The following is a 15,328-nucleotide window of genomic DNA, read 5'->3' on the forward strand; positions in this document are numbered from 1 at the left end:
TGGGGGAAATGTTAGGAGGAGGGTATGCATTAGTTACTAGGAAGGGAGGATTAGGGTTAGGCAGTAAGGTGGGGGTTAGGGTTAGGCTGCAGGTATGGGGGAAATGTTAAGAGGAGGGTATGCATTAGTCACTAGGAAGGGAGGATTAGGGTTAGGCAGTAAGATAGGGGTTAGGGTTAAGCAGTAAGATGGGTGTTAGTGTTAGGCTGCAGGTATGGGGGAAATGTTAGGAGGAGGGTATGCAGTAGTCACTAGGAAGGGAGGATTAGGGTTAGGCAGTAAGGTGGGGGTTAGGGTTAGGCTGTAGGAATGGGGGAAATGTTAGGAGGAGGGTATGCATTAGTCACTAGGAAGGGAGGATTAGGGTTAGGCAGTAAGGTGGGGGTTAGGGTTAGGCTGCAGGAATGGGGGAAATGTTAGGAGGAGGGTATGCATTAGTCACTGGGAAGGAAGGATTAGGGTTAGGCAGTAAGGTGGGGGTTAGGGTTAGGCTGTAGGAATGGGGGAAATGTTAGGAGGAGGGTATGCATTAGTCACTAGGAAGGGAGGATTAGGGTTAGGTAGTAAAATGGGGGTTAGGGTTAGGCAGTAAGATGGGTGTTAGTGTTAGGCTGCAGGTAGGGAGGTTTAAGGGAAGTAGAAGGTAAGGATTACAAAAACTACCTAGTAGGTGCCAGGATTCTGCACATCAGGATGCTGCTGTTGTGCCGGCAACTTAATACCACCCACAGCAAACATATCAAATCCAGTGTACTTTATAGAACTATGCAACTTTGATGTTACTAAAACAATACTATTCTGCATTGTACTGAACATTTGGAGAATGTAATAGCCTATTAGTTGTGGTAAATGTTGAGATTTTGGTGATTTAAATGTGAAAAATCTCAGAAGTTACTGCAACTAGCAGGTCCTTAGTGTAAAAACCTGGAAGCATTATAGGCTGGTAATATAAAATGTCTGACTAATAATAATATGTTATTTAATATTTTTCATGTTAAATTTAGATGTGTACAGTTTCAAGTCAGAGGAGACTGTCCGCAACACTTCAAGGGGCGGGGCCTGCTTTAGATGTCATCAAGCACAGCACTGCAATCCCGCAATTTGCGGATCTTCGAGGAGTGGGTGGGGCAAAATTACGTAATTTGCATATTTAGCCCCGCCCCGAAATCTGCAAAACACTAATGATTTTAATATCGAATTTTCTTTTAACATTAGCGATAAATGTAGACATTACTATTTATGAGGAAAATGGGTCTCTAAAAACCAAGAGTTACACTAAGCCCACAGACTCTCAAAGTTATATAAATTTGGATAGTTGCCATCACAAAATCTGGCTCGAATGTATACCACAGAGCCAGTTCAAACGTTTAAAATGCAATTGCACTGAAGACAAAAATTACAGGCAACCGTCATGGCTAAGAAATTCAAAGAGAGCGGATATGATATTTATACCAAGAGAGAGAGAAAAGGTGGATACAATTGACCGTACCATCCTTTTACAGGATAAGAAAGGCTCTCAACGATCAGATATAAAGAAATGGGCTTTCATTACAGATTATAGCAGCCAACATAAGACATTAGAACAATCGGTGCGGATAAACAAGAACCTCCTAAAAAACGAGCCAGTTACAGAAGGGTAGTAAATCCGGGCAATCACCTTACACGTAGCATGCATCCTCCCAATGCAATAAGAAGAGGTATTAGAAGCAGAGGTTTTCACCGATGTGGTGTACAGTAAGTAACATCAAAGGTGATCATTAATGGTATAGATCACCAAATCAAAGAATTTATCACTTGTAATGTCAAAAATGTGATCTATCTGACTGGGCGTAGTTGTGGTTTGTACTGTATAGTGAGAACCTCCCGTCCCCACAAAATACGTATAGGGGAACATATAAGGAACATTAAAAAAGGACTACAAACTCATTCTTTGTCCTTGCATTTCAAAACCCATCATGCATGCTCTATTGAACACATCAAAATGTTTGTAGGCATTAAATTGATTGAAGGACATTGCCGCAGACGAGATTTGGGCATACAATTAGCCAAAATGGAAATGCAAATGATATATAATTTTAATACCCTACGACGTAACGGGATAAACGCAGACTTTGATCTCAAATGGTTTTTATAGAAATGTATTTTATTGACTGTGTTTTGATTGTTATTATACTTATGATTATGTGTCGCTCCTAGACAATTTAACAACAATACTTAATTAATCGCTCCCTTTTACCCCCCCCCCCCCCCTAATGTGTGTGTCTTACGTCTCATGCCAATGTTGTCATTTATATATACCGGATCCCTGACCGATGTGCCATATTTGCTGTGTTACGCAATGTTGACATCTCTTTTGTGTGTCTATTGAAAATTCAATAAAAAGTTATTAAAAAAAAAAAAAAAAAAAAAAGTTTTTTATTGTATTCATTGTTTTTATGCATTATTTCCATTATTGAATATCTTTATTTCCGTCTTCATAAGGATACAGCGGAACCACATAGATAACAATAAACACCTTGCCAATACTAAGTAAGGGCGGAAGTAACCCTGTGGAATATATGAGAAGGCCGGGGCTATGTGTGTAGAAAGCCCAAGCCACCGGCCGAATCACGTGACTTCCGATGTGTTGGGACGCTAAGCGGAAGTGACATAGGCGGAAGTGATGCGATCATGACGACGATATCGGAAGTACCGGTGTTTGCCGTCTCACGCTGCGAATGGGACACTCAATATGGACTTTTTTGATTGGACAACTAAAACCTTAAATAGGATAATGCCATACACTCTAGTTACACCTTGATAAAGAATACGTTTGGTTTGAAACACGTCGGTGGAGGCAGGACAAAGGGAATCTCTGGGATATCTTGCCGCAGCTGAGCCGATTCCTGTTTATGCCCGGGACATCACTTGTTATTTGTACGCTGTTTTTGACCTGTAATTGGACAGTTATTTACCATCTTGTAATTATCCTCAGGCCTTCCCATTTGCACTCGCCACTTTACATTGCTTTTTACTGTTTATGTGCTTTTTTGTGATGAGACCTTTTTCCCACTAAGGAACCATTGTGTTTTTAATGTGCGTTTTAATGTGATATTAAATTATGCGCTATGAGATGCGATATGTTTTCTTACATGTGCAATTCCATGGTTAAACATGATTAAAGCACAGGAGGACATTTAGCGCATCCACTGTTACATCGAGGAAAATTAACACACGGAGCCTCATAAGGGAAGTAAACTTTCCTTTATTTATCTAGCGCTGGTCAAGGTTGATTACCCATCTTTGTATTGTATGACAGTTTCTGGAGTATTGAAGAAACTCCTTTGGTAATTATCCTCCCATTATCTTTGTATTTGCGGGAAATTAACGCTGCCGTGGGGGAGATGCAGGGGTGGGTGGGGAGTGCCGGAATCAAGGAGGGTTGGCCATGTTTCTGGCGAGCTGGGAGGGGGATCCGATTTTCAGGAGCCTCACGGCCATTCCGGTAGGGTAGGCAACCCTGTTTAAAGTACTTAATAAAAGGCAGCCATATCCATAAGGATTTACAGTATATGTCAAACAATATTATTTCCTTTACCTTTCTTCTCTACTTTTTCCTGTTGATGCCCTGTATAACTGCACTTCCAAGATAAGACTAATTTAATGATTAACAAAATAGCATTCAGGAAAGCGAACACGATTGTAATGTGATTTCCCCATCCACCAACACTTTCCAGTGTGAGGTACAAATCACACAAGACATGTTGACCTACAGATTTTCTTTCTGTTTTCTCTGTGGGTTTTTTATTTTAATGTCAAATATTTTTCAATTGATTCATTTTTGTAATCAAAATAAATCCTATATCTTTAAAAAAAAAGTCTATAATTTATCTAATGTTGGGGGGGGGGGGGGTGCACACAGTGCAGAGGGAGAACGATCAGACCCCTCAAAAACAGGATATATGAACACATCTGAAACATCAGAACAGGGTTCGAACAACACAGTCTGTCACAACACTTCAAGGAAGTCCATAACAAAGACCCATCCAAAATGACATTCAAAGCCATTAAACAAGTGATGCCCAATTTGACGTGGGGGGGGGGGGGGAATCGCTAATCACCGTACAACCCCCAGTAGACACCCCTCCAGCACGCCCACATCAACCAACCAATCACATGAATCAAGTGCTGAGACAAGTCTACATTACAGTGGGCACTGAGTCAATCAGTAATCCTTGACAAAGGCTTTACAGCCAAAACGCGTTGGCCTACAGCACCCACAAGCCACCACACATGAAGCATCATGGCCATCCGGCGCCAAGTCTCCTCCCGGCAAGTGAGTTGAGCGCACTGACACTGAAGTGACATGCTCCGGAGCACCGAGTATTGTCATCCCAACAGTGGGGAGAACCAGGCACCTAACGGACACCAGGACCCGAGTCCCAGGCAGGTCGAGTGCAAGGCTCACTCGCAAGCTACATCACCTAAGGACTGGACCACCGCCTGTTCGGCTACGTATGGAACTGCACAGCATCGCTCAACCTGAGCAGGGACAGGGTAAGAGGCAAGGTTGTGGGGTGCCGCTCCTTGCCTAAACCCCACCCCCCTTTGACATGGGCTCGCACTTCACACTGTTGTCAAATACAACTTTACCACCAGCAACTTTTGACACACAGCAGTGAAGCGTTTTTACACCGATCCAATCAATCCAGCTGCGGCTACATGGTAGAGACCTAAGTCCACATCTAGGGCTTATGATAGAAAAAGGGATCTGTTGACACCCTTATTCCCACAAGAGCTCTCCATTAGCAACAGCACACGGGCCCACCTGTTAAGTGATACTCCAGGAACTGACTTTGTACCCCACAACACCACAGTCTATAGGACCCCCTTCTCACACCTCCCATTTCCCCCCCAGTGTGACAGGGCGGTATCCTAACTGTGAGTTTTACTTGGTACGTACCCCCACGTACCTAACACCAAGAACTACCCTTACCCCATTTGAGGCACCCCCATTTATTTAGTTCAATAAATATATTCCTTCAACCACACCAGTGTATGTCTTCTATTTACATAAACGCACCCACACAGTTTCAACTTACTGATACCCCATGTAGAGTGCACAGTCCACCCCCCCACCCCCCCAATCATACCAAGTACCCAAGGTTTGTGGACAAACCCAGGACTTGCAGCACCAACCCATCCCAAACCCCTACAGCCCAACCTGTCTTGTCCTCGGGTAGAGCGCGATACACCCACTTCCATTTATTTAGTGGTCATTTATAAAGAAGGACCTCACCAGTGCTTTTAGGTAGATGGCATTCATTTGTTTATTAGGATAGTAATAAAACATAATAGTACCAAACTACATAAAATAAATGTACAGGACACTATCACATGGAGTTGTTTAATGTTGGTATATTTTAAAGGATCATATAAACAAATGAATTTACTTGGGATCTTAGGTTAATGGTATATTGAAACTAGAGGTCCAGGACCAAGGGAACACTGAAACTAGAGGTCCAGGACCAAGAGAACACTGAAACTAGAGGTCCAGGACCAATGGAACACTGAAACTAGAGGTCCAAGACCAAGGGAACACTGAAACTAGAGGTCCAGGACCAAGGGAACACTGAAACTAGAGGTCCAGGACCAAGGGAACACTGAAACTAGAGGTCCAGGACCAATGGAACACTAAAACTAGAGGTCCAAGACCAAGGGAACACTGAAACTAGAGGTCCAGGACCAATGGAACACTGAACTTGTGATCCCCGACCAATTATATACTGAAACTTGTGGTCAAGACCATTGTTAACTTGTGATCCTAGATTAAAAGTATTGATCCTGACTTTCTTTGTATTGGGGCCACAAGTTTGCGTATTCCATTTGCCTGAGAGCATAACATTGGTGCTGACACTTGATGTCCCAGATAAATGGTATGCTAAAACTCGGGCTCATAGACCAATGGAAAACTGAAATATGTATTTGCAGAACAATGCAATGCTGACACTGATACTGTACCTAGGGTCTCAGATCGATGACACACTATTTGGGATTGCAAGCCAATAGAACACTAAAACTTGGGGTCACGGCTGGGAAATGGTTGTGCAACACTAGCTTAAGTCATACAAATTCTCTGAATAGATTAGGCAATAACCAGTGATATCACAGTTGCATTTACACTGAGTCTAGCAATCAGAATATATCAGCCATGTACCAAAGAAAAAAACTGGCAACACAGCAAGGAATACACTATTTCTGCTATCCTAATTTCCTCTCAGTTTCCTGTTCCATATTGTGATTTCCCAGCATTTTGCTTTTTTCATCTGTATCTTCCCTGAACATCATTTTGTTCTGTTAAATTATTCTGGCGGTGCAAAATGTCAATATTCATAGAAACTGGGAAACTGGGAAACTGGCTGGGTCACTCCGGCTTTACTACAACAGAAATGAATATGGAAATGCGACATGATCCGGATACGCAGACCACGGCCATGCGGAAATGAAATGTCAATTCATTAACTTTAAACCTCTAAAGTGATTTATATATCAATTACATACAATCCAGACAAAGCATTATTTTTATTTAATTATGGATTGTTTCATGTATTTCATTTTAGGAAAACTCAACAATCATCATAATAATTATATAATGGTCTTGTACAACTACATATACATTTGTCAAATTTAGCTTATACTGTATTACAATGGGATGCGGTCATTTGGTCTACAGCATGATGGTCGACAGTCATTAGGTCGACCTGGGAAATGTCGACATAGTCTAGGTCGACAGGGGTCTAGGTCGACATGGGAAAAGGTCATTAGTTCGACAAGTCGTTAGTTCGACCGTGTCTAGGTCGACAGTCAAAAGGTCGACATGGGGTTTTTCGCTGTTTTTTGAGCCGACAAGTGCCGACAGGTGGTATTTCATGCCCTACTATCCACTAGGGCATTGTGGGAGAATAAAATAGTGTGCAGAGCGCAGCGAGGCACCGAGCCTGATGCATTGCAAGCGCAGCGGTGCATTTTAAACTGTGTCCCTGTCGACTGTGTTAACATTAAGGTAAAAAAAAACTGTGAAAAACCCCATGTCGACCTAAACAATGTCGAACTAATGACCTGTCGACCTGTCAAACTAATGACCTTTCGACCTAGAACCATGTCGACCTAATGGTGTCGACCATCATGCTGTACATCAAATGATCCCAACCCATCATCACAATATGGAAGTGTCAGTATATATATATATATATATATATATATATATATATATATATATATATAAGCCTGCACTCACACCCTCATCTATGTACACTGGGTGGGGTGCCTTAATTGGACACAGGTCTCACTTGTGACCAAACAATACAACCAATGGTACTTGTGTATTATCACGGCTCCCACGATTTCCATCTTATGGGATCTTATACAATTTAAAATTGTATACCATTGTATATGGCATACAATGGCATACGATGAGATGAGATGAGATTTTAAATTGTATAAGCACACTAATGGTTGCTTTCAAGGTCAATTGGCCCCCCTATAAGATTTTTAATTGTATAAGCAACCTAATGTTAAATGCACCCCCACGCCACCCCCACTATCAACACCAACCCGAAGCGTGGCGAGCGCAGCGAGCCCGCGAGGGGCGGCGGTACGCGTCCTCCGACCTTTTTTTATACCCCCACTATCCATGTCGGCGTGGAGTTGATTTTATATAGTGTGTCAAGCGCAGCGAGCCACCGAACCTGAAGCGTGGCGAGCGCAGCAAGCCACGCGAGGGGACGCGTAATACTTTATTACGCGTCCGCTCGCCACGCTTCGGGCTCGGTGGCTCGCTGCGCTCGACACACTATATAAAATCAACTCCACGCCGACATGGATAGTGGTATACAATTTTAAATTGTATAAGATCGGGTCCCATCGCAGCACATCTTATCTCATTGCATACCATCTTAAGCCTTATGGTATGCAATGAGATGGGATGAGATGGGAGCCGTGATAGAACACACAAGTACCCAACCAATTATCTCACAATTAAGTGATAAAAAAGCACTCTCCACAAACTTTTTTTGAGAAAAAAAGCTGAAAAAAAAAATCATGGTGAAAAAAACCTTGAAATGTATTCGCCATCTGGTCATTGAATAGGGTGATTCACCGTTTTAGTCAAAAATTCGCCTTACAGCACAAAATCGCCATAAAAACCTGGCGAATCAGCCTCATTGAATACCGCCCTTTGACTTCATGTGTCTTGTACTCCTTGACAAAGATCACTGCAGTGATCGAAACGTTGGAGATAGAGACTTTATCAGCAACAGGTTTTTTGCATTTTGATCATTTATTTACTGTTTAAAAAGATTTTTTCAGCTTTTTTTCTCAAAAAAAGTTTGTGGAGAGTGCTTTTTTCTCACTTAATTGTGAGATAATTGGTTATATTGTTTGGTCACAGGTGAGACCTGTGTCCAATTAAGGCACCCCACCCAGTGTACATAGATGAAGGTGTGAGTGCAGGCTTTGTGGATCTATATATATATATATATATATATATATATATATATATACAGTGGTCGAAGTGGGGCGGTATACGGGGGTATGCCATACCGCCACTTTAATCTGAAGATAAAAAAAAACAACTTTTTTTTCCCCCTCAGGATGCTCTCTGATCACTCAGCAGCGCATATTGTGCTTTTGTAATACCCCTGTACAACGGGGCAGTCTGGCAGGGGACGTTGATGGACAGGGGGGTGTCCGAAGGTGCGCACTATATTCACTCTTTACTTTTCCATACCCCCACTTCAAAATTTCCACTTCGACCACTGTATATATATATATATATATATATATATATATATATACACACACACGCAGTAGAGCTGGCACTCTTCCAATGGAAATAACTTGGCCCCGATGCCTACAGATCACAGCAACGTTGGGATCAGAAATAACAAGCAGATACAGTGGCACTCGGGTCCCCAATAATAATGACACCAGTCAAGAGTAGTCTAACAACGTTTCATTTCACAAACGGAAATTATATATATATATATTTATTTAGTGTTATTAGAACATGGAGACTTTACATGACTATCTTACCAAGATCTTGGAGAATGAGTGAAATTCCATATGTGTTAGGTGCTCTGCAAGTTCACTGGGGTCCAGGTGATCAAACAGGAGAGATGTCTTCCTGATCCGCCCACCATGTGCTCTCTGAGTGACTTGTCTTTTCCAGCCATAAGATGGGCTGAAACACAAAGTGGAAATAACTTTTGCACTTATTATAGGAGCATAACCAGCGGCATAACTATAGCACCGCAGCCCCCGCCACCGCGGGGGGCGCTGTGCATGCGGGGGCGCCGGGGGCTGCGGTGCTATAGTTACACCCCCGAATCCCCCGCAGACTTACCTATCTCGTTGGTCCCGGCGGCTCCGTTCTTCTGCTGAGGACCACCACAAAATGGCCGCCCCCATATAGCACACAGTTCTCTGAAACTGTCTGCTGTATGGGGGCGGCCATTTTGTGGTGGTCCACAGCAGAAGAACGGAGCCACCGGGACCAGCGCGATAGGTAACTGGCTGCTGGGGATTTGGGGGGGTGCTTGGCGGTGCCGGGCGGGGCAGGGCAGCGGCGGGGGGCGTCCCCCCCAAAACTGAGCTACGCCACTGAGCATAACAAATTATAGCAAACACATCTGCAAGTTCAAAATCCATCTCCCATCAATACAGCAATGTACCTGTCCCACATCATAATGCTCTCAGCATTTTAGAGAAATTCTCCTGAACATTGACATCTTTATAATGGCAAAATAATGGTGATTAAATCCCTCCAAGAGGATTGTACCAGAAGTTCTGCACTATGGCCCTTATTCGGGTTCACTCGCAAAGGCAAATTCCTTCTCAAAAGAAGCACGAATGCTGATTTAGCAATGAGGGAACATAAACCACTGATGGGTTCCTGCAGGCTGCACTTGGTAGCTAGTCAGGTGATATGATAATGAGGATGGGCATAAGGCCTATCAGTGCAGGGGGAGAAATTTAGGCAGGGTAGGAAAGGTCACATGCTAGAAGTGAACTTCCTCTGTCCTGCGAAGCCCCACCCACCCTTCCCTATTTCTCTTCTTCGGCGGCAGTAAAGAACGGTCATCCTTTAAGAACTCTGTGTGTGTGTGTAGATAGTGGGGTGCACTATCCCTTGAAATCGATTGTCATGGGCCATGCTTCTGCACAGGGGATGGCCACACCACCTGCCTGGGTGGATAACCAGGGAGAGTGATCACCAGCGATGGTGTGTATGTGTAGTGATCTTTAACCCCACTTTTCCTCTAGTGACCATTCTTTAGTGCTGCCACCATTTATAGTCACATAGTTTAATTGTCAAAAATAAATTTGACATTCTTTTTGAAACGCCAGCACTTTGTGTCCATGTCTTTATTTTAGGTTAAGTTATTAAGTTAAGGTTTAAGTTACGGTTTAGTGTGTTAATTGTAAAGTGTGGGCCTGGGGATACCCGATGGTGAGTTTATGGACAAAACCACGTGCACAGATGTAACATGTACATAGAGAGTTATATTTGGGCGAGTTATTTTGTTTCTGTGCAGGGTAAATACTGGCTGCTTTAGTTTTACACTGCAATTTAGATTTCAATTTCAATACACCCCACCCAAATCTAACTCTCTCTGTACATGTTACATCTGCCTCACCTGCAGTGCACATGGTTTTGCCCATTTTGAGAACAAATTTGTACTGCGATCAGCTCTGAATAAGGCCCTATGTCCTAATATTTTTACCATAGAATAAAGATTGCATTGACCCCTGTGTAATTTATATTTTATAGAAAGATTTTGGGGTCTGTCTGCATATACTTTGCAGTTGTTTACAATGTGAAGCAAATGCAGACACAGAAGATCTGGGTATGTGGTCTCTCCACCTTAGTCCAACAGCAAATTGTATACACTGTAAAATACACTAAGAATAAAAAAACCTACGCAGGAGGCTCCACTACAATTAAATGTTAATGACACTTTAATACACACCCGTGTTCTGAATAAGCCATGCTTTCAGCTACAGGACAAAACCCCTCTCCCGTACAGATTTTAGGGATATTCTTAAATGGCATTTCCTTAATCCCAAGCCAGTACGTGTGACCTTAAAGCAGAAATATCTTGGAACTCATCCTGTACAGGGAGATTGTGACATGTAGTGTATAGGAATTGGCATATTGTATCAACATGTGCAAGTGTCATTTGTATGCTTTTACTTAGCAGCTGACGGTTTGCAGTATTTCAGACCCTGGATCTCACTGTACATACACACTCTCGATGTCTATGAGGCTGCTCTCTCTGCGGTTTCCCTTGTTTTCCAGTGCCCTCTTCAGGTCTCGAATTTGTTCTCCCAATTCTGGATTGAGATCAAATTCAGCTGGGTATTCAGCTATCCAGAACCTTCAAATATAACAGATACATTTTGTGTTTTATGATTGGGTTATAATCAGAATGTACACAGACCATGTACTGAAAGTTGTTAACCCATGTTAATATTATGTACTGAAAATTTGCATTTGACCTAAAATAATGTAATCATCATTATAAGAGGGGGTGCACATGCCGGTACCTCACAAGATGGCAGATCCGCTCTCGTTCCGCATTATCACCAGCCTCTGAAGTAAAAAGTGGTCAAGGAGAACAGAAGTTTGCTATGGTATATATAATAACGTTATAGCGGCAACGCAGCGTTAGCACAGCTAATATAACAAAAGCCATATACACATTGTAACCAGAGGATAACAGCCGCTCAGTGTGTGAAATTACTACGGCAATAGGCAACAAGGGCAAGGCAAGAGGTTTGGTGGCCCAGGGAAATTATGTGCGAAACCTGATGCAACATTCTGTGGGTGACGCCAACGCTCTTATGCCCGGACAGCTGTTCCAAAACACAAATCCAACTGTAACGCGCAATTTGCTGCGCTATGTAAGAAACTTTATAAATGGTGAATGGTATGGAATGGAATATATGGCCTGATTCAGAGCAGCTCGCTAGGCAGCTTAGCGAGTCGGTATGCCTGCCCTCCCCCCAGCCATCTGAATCCCCTCGCACGCGGCCTCTAGCAGGAGAACTCATTCAATAATCGCTCACCATCAAATGATTTCTCCGGGCTTCAGTCTGAACTGACTTATTACAGCCGATATCCGCCAGAAATGGGGCAGCGCTGACGTCATGTGATGTCAGCCACCCGCCCCACACATTTTCCTGGGGATGCCCACACAAAGCTGGGCGTACCCCTGATGCTGATCCCCTCCGTCCCCCAACCATATGAACGCCATGGCGAGTGTCATACTCACAAAAGGCGTTTGCACAAATACGCACATGCGCAGACCTGCCCACCATCGGAACGGGGCCAAATTCCACCCCTTCTGATCCAACTTGAATTAGGCCCATAGTTCAAGGATTATACAAAATTCTGCATCTTCTCTCAAAATGTGGGGGCCGCTTGGGTCTCATAGATTTAGTCAACCATTCCTTCAGTTATTCGGCTTTTCATGGTATTACCCTACATGCAGCTGCCCCGATTTCTCTTGCTCGGCCGGAGGAAATGGTAATGATGGAAACTGCTGCACTCAGTAAGACCCTGCGAACGGCAATTATTTCATATTTGCAATATTATTAGGATTCATTTATTTATAATTATATGTTCAATGCGTCAATATGCAAATAGGATTATATTTAGCTCATATTTTTGAATACTTTTTGCAGGGGTGTAACTTTATTTGACTGGATATTTGATGCATACTGTACACAGTTTGACCCTGATCAATGACATATAAATGAGTGTCCTCTGCATAATTTCCTCAAAGGGTTAAGGTTGGGGGTTAGGGTTGGGGGTAAGGGGTTAGGGTTGGGGGTTAGGGTTAGAGTTGGGGGTTAGGGTTGGGGGTTAGGGTTAGCTTTATGGCACTTAATCTCTTATGTGGTTGTTTAATGGAAGCTATCGGTTTCCTCTCCTCCAAATACACTAAATGAATCTTACTGCTCAGTCCAGTGTCAGGATGGGGGACACTGGGCGATGGGTCTTGCCATTGGGTGAGCAGGAGCTGGCACATATCTACAATATGTTAAGAAATTAGCTCTTCCCACTAAAGCCTTAGAAGCCCAGTATGGAGAAGATGTGACTCAGTGGGACAGTTAGAACAACAACAAACAGTACAGTAGGGAACAGGCGGACAAAAACAAAACACAGCACATCTGAGCCTCAGGAAGTAACCAAAAATCCAATTGCAGCAAGACTGGGGGGCACTCAACAACCGACCCTTGTCAGGCTGCCAGAGTGAAGGACAGTATACCAAAAGCTGCATGGTAGAATTGTTCAGCTAACAACCACAGCAGCAACACCCAAGTGGCAGCATACTGGCTTGGTGTCCATGAAGATATTGATTAAATATATACAATCAAATTACTATCAATAATGAATATATCTGTCCTAGGGCAAAGGAATTTTGAAATTGCATTGCTATTATATGAGTGCTTCGTTGTATAACCGCCAGTCTGCACAGCCGAGCTGCAAAACCAGATGCATCTATTGGGTCGCAGTGGCTACAAGTGACATCATGCAGCCACTGCACACACACACCCCCCACCCACGTTCCCCACACTCCTCTACTGTCCAGTTTATCCCCTGCAATGCTCCATCAGAACGTGACCACAAATTCATGGCTCATGAACACGCAGATCCCAGAAAATGGCAGAATATAAATTTTTGGTGATATGCAGGCCGTACTGAAATAGGCTCATAGTACGGAGTACTGAAGGGGAGATGCTGCATCCAGCTCAGAGCCACCAGTATCATCAGGACCCATTGAGCCACGACTCCCTTGAGAACTCAAAGCAACACTGGAATTAGGAGAAAAGATGAGTCATATATTTTTTGATGTTAAGAAATGAGTAGGTTTTTTGACTCCTTGAGACATATCCGTATGTACCAATCAGATCGACGCAATGTCAACTAAATTCAATGAAAGAGGATATCCTAAGTCTTTTGTAGAGTGCCAAAGATAAAGTATTATCACTTGATAGATCAAGTTTACTAACGAGAAAGTTGGTCACCAATAATAAAGCTAACATTTTCCCATGGCCTACAGTATATTATCCCACTAGCAGAGAGGTTGGTGTGGTAATAAAAAAACAATGGCCGTTAATTTCTTCAGACCAATCATTGGGTCTTGATAATACCAGATTCCTGAATTGTTATAAGCGTGGCAGAAACTTGCGAGACTATCTGGTACATACGGATATGTCTCAAGGAGTTTAAAAACCTACTCATTTCTTAACATCAAAAAATGGATGTTATGGCTGTGAATGCATCACTTGTGGTTTTTTAATTAAAGGTAACAAGTTTTCTCACCCATTATCTGGCCATGTTTTCGATATAAGATTCCACCTCACCTGCAAAATGAGATTTTTAGTATACCAGATTATATGCCCTTGTGGTTTATTTTATATCGAAAAAATGGAGCGTACGTTCCGTGAGCGAATGGCTGCTCACAGATCATCGATCAAACTAGCATTAGAAACAGGAGAGAGTGAACAGCCTGTCGCTAGACATTTTTTTTAAATGAAGCATAGTTTGGAGTCTTTGAGGTACCGTATGATTGATTACTTACGTCCCCCCTTTTAAATGGGGGTGGTGACCGTGGAGCTGCATTATTACGTAAAGAGTGCCAGTAGATCATGCGTGTAAATACATTAGCACCCAAGAGTCTGAATGAACAATTTAGCTTAACATGTTTCTAATAATTCTTTATAAAATCCATTGTTTATATCACTCTAGTAGTCCATGCTTTATATTGAAATTGTTCTTCTCTCTTTTTTCATATTATTACAGTTAATTGGTGGTTGCTATGCACATTGTATACTTGTAAGGAGGTCATTGGCGTCCGTGGTTACGGCATCAGCTTGATGACGTCCTTTTGCATCGACGGGCCGGGTGGGCGGTCCTGAGTCCGGAAATGTGGTTTGTCACTGTAGTGATGGTGTCCTATTTAAGGTTTGTAATCCCAAATGTTTGTAAGCCTGATGACGATGTTGTGAATAACATTGAAACGTTGCTGACTTTACCCAGTGTTGGTGTGCAAAGTTATTTTTAAATAGTCCGTAGTAGCCGTCGGTATGCTAAGCTGTATTACCACACACGTGTGGGTGACTGAGCTCCGGACGCAAATACTGAAGCATAGTCCTCTGGAGGAGAAAATATATATATATATATATATATAAATAATGGGGGGAGAGAGACCGCACTCGCACTTGGAAAGTCACAACAGTGGGGTGCCCGACAAAGGGTTGATGTGCCCACAGTATAGTT

The 15,328-nt window shown here is 42.8% G+C and overlaps 1 protein-coding gene across 5 annotated transcripts in view; it reads right to left on the minus strand.

Moving 5' to 3' along the window:
- RASGRP2 (RAS guanyl releasing protein 2) overlaps window positions 1-15,328 on the minus strand; it is a 151,193-nt gene that overhangs the window by 77,165 nt on the left and 58,700 nt on the right. For all 5 annotated transcript variants that reach the window (XM_083164806.1, XM_083164805.1, XM_083164807.1 and 2 more), the window contains exons 4-6: window positions 11,587-11,637; window positions 11,286-11,417; window positions 9,073-9,220 (exon numbers count right to left, since the gene is read on the minus strand). In XM_083164806.1, coding sequence (XP_083020932.1) covers window positions 9,073-9,220; window positions 11,286-11,417; window positions 11,587-11,637 — 331 coding nt within the window. The remainder of the gene's footprint in view (window positions 1-9,072; window positions 9,221-11,285; window positions 11,418-11,586; window positions 11,638-15,328) is intronic.

This window comes from Crinia signifera, chromosome 11, assembly GCF_055691185.1.
Source record: "Crinia signifera chromosome 11, ASM5569118v1, whole genome shotgun sequence".
In the NCBI taxonomy this organism is placed as follows: Eukaryota; Metazoa; Chordata; class Amphibia; order Anura; family Myobatrachidae; genus Crinia; species Crinia signifera.